This window comes from Zingiber officinale, chromosome 6B (genome assembly GCF_018446385.1).
Source record: "Zingiber officinale cultivar Zhangliang chromosome 6B, Zo_v1.1, whole genome shotgun sequence".
Lineage (NCBI taxonomy): Eukaryota > Viridiplantae > Streptophyta > Magnoliopsida > Zingiberales > Zingiberaceae > Zingiber > Zingiber officinale.
In genome coordinates, this window is record NC_055996.1 from 111,890,106 (window position 1) to 111,897,877 (window position 7,772).

Genomic DNA, 7,772 nt, shown 5'->3' on the forward strand with positions numbered 1-7,772 from the left:
AGTGTGACGTAGCCCAACCAATCATGAAGCTCCACGTAGCGACGCGCCAAGGGGATAAATTTTGCATTCCGGGCACCCGGACTTCTGTTTTCCAGCAACTTGCAAGAAAACGTTAGTCTGAGGTAAAATACAAAATTACCCTGCAAAACAAAGTGTTAGCATAGTATAGTTATAATAATAATAAAAAACAGTAATTAGATTCCGTCGCACCTAGATCGGAATCTAGTCAAGATCTCAACTTAGAGTTCCAAAATGGTTCTAAATTGGATCGGCGCCTAAGTTCCCTTCCCGAGAACGTGTCCTCACAGTTACTCTCCTACAGTGACTTACCTTAACTTACCTGCCAGACGTCCGGTCAGCCTTTCGACCCGTCTGGACTTCGTGCCAGACATCCGGTCAACCCTTCGACCTGTCTGGACTTCGTGTCAGTTATCCTGTTGGCCCATCGACCTAGCTGGGCTTCTCCTGCATACTTGGTCATAGCGTTAGATCACAATTAACCTAACTTAACTTACTTTGTCATTCATCAAAACTTGAGTTAGACCGTTATTGTTAATCGCACCAACAATAATATTTTGGTGACGGCACAAGGGAAGCCACAAAACAAAGTCACAGGCAAGGGAAAAGGGAAAAGGGAAAAGGAAAGGGAAGATTCCATCCCAATCTGATATCAAGAAGGAACCAAAGTGTTTCTTTTGTAAAAAGAAGGGGTATATGAAGAAGGATTGTACCAAATTTAAGGATTTGTTTGAAAAGAAATGTTAGTATTTCTATCTCATTGTCGGTTATAAATCTAATATGGTTAGTATGATTTATAACATTTGGTGGATCGATTCTGGTTCTACAATCCATGTAACAAATATCTTACAAGATATGCAAAGCCTAAGGAAACCAATAGGAAGTGAGCGGAGCATCTATTTTGTAAACAAGATGTGTTTACATGTGGAGGTAATTAGAACATACATTTTAATTTTAGATAGTGATTTTGTTTTAAAATTGGAAAAAATATTTTATATTCTCTATTTTGTAAGAAATTTAATTTCTATTTCAAATCTGGTACTATTTGGTTACTCTTTTAAATTTTTAAATAACTCTGTGAATTTATTTTATAAATCTAATCTTGTTGAAAATAGTAATGATTGATAATCTTTATGTTATATTTTTGTAAAATAATAGCAATATCACTATGCATGATTAAGTAGGTATTAAAAGATGTGTTATAAATAAGGATTCCTCTACTTTGTGGCACCAAAAATTGAGACATATCTCTATAGAGAGAATAAAAAGATTAGTAAATGAAAGAGTACTTGGTATTCGAGATTTAGTTAATTTTGAGACTTGTATGGACTACATTAAGAGAAAGCAAACCAACAAATTCAAAACGGGTGCCAAGAAAAGTATTGAAATATTAGAGATCATACATTCAGATATATATTATCCATATATGGATATACATGATCCAAAATACTTTATCTCTTTCATTGATGATTACTCATGATATATGTATATTTACTTGCTTCGTAATAAGAATGAAGCATTAAGTGTCTTTAAGATATTTAAGGTAGAGATAAAAACATAATATAGAAAACAAATTAAGATTGTAAGAGCATATAGAGATGGTGAATACTATGGTAGATATACTGAGAGTGGACAAACACTTGGTCCATTTGTAAAGTTTCTTCGAGAAAATATGATTGTTGCCCAATACACTATGCCTAGTTCACTAGACAAGAATGGTGTGACTGAAAAAAGAAATCAAATTTTAATCGACATGGTTAAAAGTATGCATATCAACTCCAAACTTCCTAAATCCTTATGGATTGAAGATCTTAAAATGACAGTGTATATATTAAATTGAGTTCCAACTAAGAATGTTTCAAAGACGCCATTTGAGTTATGGAAAGGTTGGAAACTGAGTTTGCTATATATACGTATTTGGGGATATCCGTCTGAGTAAGAGTTTATAACTCACAAGAAAATAAACTTGATCCAATGACTATAAGTGAGTATTTCATTGGATATGCCGAAAAGTCCAAGAGATATAGATTTTATTGTTCATCTCATAGTAATATAATTATGGAATCAAGAAATATAAAATTTCCTAAGAATGATTTAACTAGTGGGAGTGATCATTCTCAAGACATCTTTTTGAGAAAGATCACATTAATGATCAACCACCTTGTTTTAGTTATGGATGAGCTGTCATTCATACCTCTCAAGCACAAATGGATGTTAGATAACCAATTGAGGAGATTTTATAAAATATTGATGAAAATCTAGTCGATCAACTTGTTAATGAGGAACAAGGAATTGCTCAACCGATTGAACAACAAGTTCCTCAAGAGGATAACTTAAGAAGATCTACTAGAATAAGAAAATTAGAAATACCTAGTGATTATGTTGTGTATTTATAAGAATCAAAATTTAATGTTAGAGTCGAAAATGATCCTGAAATATTTTTACAAGCTATGAGTTGTAGTGAATCAAAGTTTTTGTATGATGTTATGAAAGAAGAATTGAATGCTATGACATTTAATGGAGTTTGAGATCTTGTTAAGTTACTCGATAATGCAAAAATCATAAGATGTAAATGAGTTTTCATACCAAAGGGCTCATTGTGCAACATTAAGAGATATAAAGCAAGACGGGTGGCTAAATAATTCACTCAAAGGGAAGGAATCGATTATAAAGAGACATTTTCTCTTGTCTTTAATAAAGATTCTTTTCACATTATTATGACATTGGTTGCACATTTTAATTTAGAATTGTAACAAATGAATATGAAAATTGTGTTTCTTAATGGAGATATAGAGAAAGAGGTTTATATGAAATAATCAGAAGATTTTTCTCTAATAATGGTGAGCACTTGGTGTACAAATTCAAGAAATTTATATATGAATTGAAACAAATTTCCTGTCATTAGTATTTGAAAAAAGTTTGACATCTGATGTTGATGCTTTAGAGCCTTCTAAATATTTCAAATATATCCTATAGATAGTGTTGTTATTTTTGAAAGGTATATATGCATCTTTAGAGACTCTAAAGATTATTATTTATAGGGATTAATTATCATCACTGAATGAATCCTTAATATTATGATAAATCATGAGAAAATAATCATAAGATATGATGAAATAATCATACCTTATTAAAAAATATAATATTGTTAGATTTTAATTAATTATGTACATTTAAATTTTATAATATATGTGGCCTTTTATTAATAAACTAAATCATAATGAATATATAAGATTCATAATCAAAATAAAAATATTTCTAATAAAAGGTAGATCCGCTACCTTAGCGGTCCCCTAGTGTCGGTCCCACGGATATGGAGAGAGGTTTATGCAGGTACACAGGCCATATAGGCGTATTGCAGGATAAACCCCAGGTCGTCAGTTCCTGAGAATCGACCCCTTGACTATAATAAAAATATTTCTAACGCTCTCATCTTTCCGTATGTCAAAAGTCGGACAATAATTTCTGATATTTAATTTAAAAAAATCTTTTACATTTAACTCACTCGTCACCGAATTAACAAAATGTTGATTTTGGTCACATTTTGTCAACGCCTCTGGTTTGAATCAACGCGAAAGATAGCAATTCTAAAGTCAATAAAACAAACTGGCCCATAGTTTCATTAATTTGTCTTTACGTCTTCATCTTTCATCATGAAAATGTTACGCGGGCAGAAGATCAGAATCCAATCCATGCAGTCTAGACGACTGCTCAGCGTAGCCGCCTTCTTTTGACCACCAATTCCACGCGTTGGTCAAACGGGACGCCGCGTCATAGTCATAGTTCTACGGTCAACAACCGTGCTCGTGCGGTCTTGCCATCCTTCTTCTCTAACCCACTAAAGATGGTCAGTTATATAATGCCGCTGCACCCATCCTTCTATTTCCAATTTGGAAGCTCAACCGATGGATCAAAACTTCGACAAGAGACAGAGGCCGTCGCAGCAACCTCCCTACAGCGCGGTGCTCCACTCGGTGCAAAGACAGCCTGGGAAAGCACCGCACAAGAAGCCCGACCAGTCGCCGGCGCCAAAGGTGTACCGGGTGGATCCCCGGGGATTCCGGACGCTTGTCCAGCAGCTGACGGGGGCGACCCATTCGGCAGCCCCACCACCGCGCCAGCGGCCGCTGAGGGACACTGCCCCGCAGCTGCCTCCACTCAAGTTGGCAGCTCCGGTGATGTCAGGTGGCGCCCATTACTCTAAGATCATTGCTCCGGACGCCCAGTCTCCCACAGAATTTCTGCAAGGTCTGCTGTCTCCGTCTTTGTATTCGAGTTGGTGTTCCTTTCCACCCTTGAGCCCTGCCGGCGACTTTGGCAGCATGGACCTATAGATAGAATCATAGAACTAAGCAGTTATTGTATGCTGCAAACTAATAATCCCTGAACAATTTTTAGATTTTCCTCAGTTAAATTGTGTTTATGATGACTTGTTTATGTGATAATGCAACTTGTTTATGATGACTTTGTGTTGATCAATTTGTCCTAGGAAGAAAAAGTCAGTCTAGTCACTTAGAGAAATCTAATCCTTTTAGCTTATAAGTTGAGTAAACAATTGATGCAATGAAGAAATAAATAATGTAGAAAAGAAAAGAATTTTAAAAATTAAATTAAAATTAATTTTTAGAAAATTAACCAGGGTACGTAGATCTTCTGTGAGAAATAAGCTTCCCAATTGACGGATTTTGTGGGTGATCAATAATGTTTTCTCTTTGTTTCGTTTTTTTTTCTTTCAAAGTTTAGGAAAAGTTGTATAAATAATGTAGTCTTTTTCTAATCCTAAACTCGTTTTTTCTCTCAAACCTTTCCTGTATGTAAAGTCCAACTCTTGCTCAAGCGAGTAGATTTGATTATATAAGTCAGCATAGCCACTTATATGTCAAGCAATTAGGCATCAAGGTGCTTAACACCAATGTGAAAGATTGGTCCTCATGTGATCTTGTCTGGAACCTGAATTGTCGGTGTTGACGGAAATGCGATTTTAACGCACCCTGTGTATGTGCCTCGAAAAAAAAGAACCTCCACGTGGTACTAAAGGTCTGTAGTAACGAAACCAGTGATACTTGACCCTGCACACTCAGACAAGTACACAGAGCGTTAGAGACTAGAAACTAGGGAAAAAATCTCCGACACAAGTTCTCCGATGCTCAAGTCAAGTCCTTTTTCCCCGAAAGAGCAGTGTACGAACGAAGGAAAGAAAAAAGAACTGTTGAAGATGCATGCGAATGTGTGCGTACCTTGCCAATGAAGAGGACCTCCCTTTTTATAAGACTCTGTCTGCCTTTTGAGCCTAATTACTGCCAATAAATGTCGGATTTTAAGGTATGTCGAGGGAGGGAGGACGTCTGGCGGCCTCCCATTGGCCGGAGGAAGGTTCTACCTTTAGTGTGTGGCAAACCATTGGAATATTTCATGATTGATGGCAGTTATTCTCTGACAAGAGGTTATGATTCCCTGACACTGTTGTCGTTTAGCGTTATCCGTCCCGCATAGGTTGAGCTGCAGATAGCTCGGGGTGACTGTTAGGGCTCGTTGGCCGGCTAGAAGGGGGGTTGAATAGCCCTGCACAAAACAAACGAATCATTCTCGGACTAAAAGGACACTTACATAAAATAATTGAATAAACAAAAAGACAAAGGCTCAGAGGATTTAGTTGGTTACAATCGAGGAGGTTGTTAATCCAATGAATAGAGTAGCACTAATTTCTCCTTCAGGCGGAAAAACCTCTTTACAACAGTGTAAGCACAGAAAATGAGAAGTTAAATGAAAACTAAGGTGTATACAAGTGTTGATGCAAGAATTCTTTTGGTGATTAGCTTCTTGGGCGAAGATTATATTTTTAGTCTTGGTCGGGGTACCTGGATGAGGATAAAACTTTATCCCCTTCGCAATGGAACATGGTTAAATGCAATCCGGATAAAACTCCATTCCGGGCGCTCGGACCCTTAAAGTCAACAACGTTGACATTTTATGGTCCGGGCCCTCTACTTCGGTGCTGCTCGTCTTAGTCTAGGTATTTCGCTCCCGCTCCACTCGCTCGGGTGATTTCGGTCATCCGGAATCAGTCTCACCCGAACCCAACTTTCGGTCTTCTCGAGCAACTTTCCGCTCCGGCTTCTCGTCCCTCAGAAACGTTGCACGCCCCTTCTCATCAGCCCACATACTCTTCCGCAGCACCTCGTCCCTTAGACGCACCGAGCCCATCAACTTTCTCCCGTGCCGTCTTTCTCGCCAGTTGCGTCTTTTATTCGGCTTCATGTGCTCCTAAACTCCTGCACACTTAGACACAAGATTAAACACAATATGACCTAACTTAACTCGTTTGATCATATCAAAATAATCTTGGGGTATTAACAGTGACTACCCAGATGTGCTAAAAGGATTGAGCCTTGACGAAGAGGATGAGCCGTGTTGACTCGGTCGGGGCTTATCGGAGGCTGTGGCCAAGGATCCATCTTTCATGTGTTGGTGTAACATCCCTCAGGTCAAGGTTGACCTGGTTAACCAAGCTGAGTCTTGGTTTGGGTTTAGATGTTTGACAATAAGATATTGATCGAAGAAGAGTCAAGTAGGTCAAGGTTGACCGGATACTTGACTGGGAAGTCCTAACTGGCATGTTAGGCAGGTGAAAATCCTAGTGAGTGAAGCTAGGTGAAAGTCCTGGTGAGTGAAGCCAGGTGAAAACCCTAGTGAGTGAAGCTAGGCAGATGGAAAACCCTAGTGAGTGAAGCTAGGTGAAAGTCCTGGTGAGTGAAGCCAGGTGAAAGTCCTAGTGAGTGAAGCTAGGCAGATGGAAAACCCTAGTGAGTGAAGCTAGGTGAAAGTCCTGGTGAGTGAAGCCAGGTGAAAGTCCTAGTGAGTGAAGCTAGGCAGATGGAAAACCCTAGTGAGTGAAGCTAGGTGAAAGTCCTGGTGAGTGAAGCCAGGCAAGGAAGGAAATCCAGATGGATCAAGAATGATCGGACATCTGGTGCTGGGAAGTCCAAGTAGGTCAAAGGATTGACTGGATACTTGGCAAGGAAGGAAGTCCAGATGGGTCAAGGTTGACCAGACATCTGGTGGAAGTCCAAGTAGGTCAATGGAGTGACCGGATACTTGGCACGACGAGTAAAAGTCCAAGTGGGTCAAAGGGATTGACCGGACACTTGGTGGGGAGTCCGGCAGGTCAAGGGAGTGACCGGATGCGAGGCATGATGTACCAACAGTCAGGTTGACCGGATGTTGGTTAGGGAGTTTGGGACTTGGTTTTGGGCAAAACCAAGTCTGGATCGATCCGGATCGATCCAGCCGTGGATCGATTAGTGGATCGATCCATTCTTCCCGAAATCAGAAGCTCGGATCGATCCGTGGATCGATCAGGTCCCGGATCGCGGCTCACGATCGGTCTTCGCGCGATAAGCGCCGGATCGATCCGTGGATCGATCCAGCGCTTATCGACGCGATAGGCGCTGGATCGATCCGTGGATCGATCAAGCCTCCCGATCGATTCGAACATTCGAATCGATCGGGATCCGACCGCGTCGGGTTTAAAGCCGCAGGCGAGCGTGGTCTTCGGTATCTCTTCACGAGCTCTTCTCAGATTCATTCCAGCTCCTCCACAGCTCTCTACAAGCACGTGATCGCCAGTTCTTGAAGGTTCTTGGAGGCTTTCCAAGTCAAGAGGCGGATCTATTGCAAGAGGAAGAAGTTAGGGTTAGGGTTTTTACTGCACATCTTGTAAGCTTTTGCTTAACTTGTATTTCCCTTTCTTCTTC

General features: G+C 39.8%; 1 protein-coding gene across 1 annotated transcript; it reads left to right on the forward strand.

The window, feature by feature from the left end:
- Window positions 1-3,923: 3,923 nt before the first annotated feature.
- LOC121991382 lies at window positions 3,924-4,352 on the forward strand. The gene has a single exon (XM_042545391.1). It carries the CDS (start codon window positions 3,924-3,926, stop codon window positions 4,350-4,352), a length of 429 nt encoding a protein of 142 aa, XP_042401325.1.
- Window positions 4,353-7,772: the final 3,420 nt, after the last annotated feature.

Excerpts from the sequence above, each read along its gene's own strand:
- LOC121991382 (XM_042545391.1), top strand. The coding sequence starts at position 3,924 with ATGGATCAAAACTTCGACAAGAGACAGAGGCCGTCGCAGCAACCTCCC.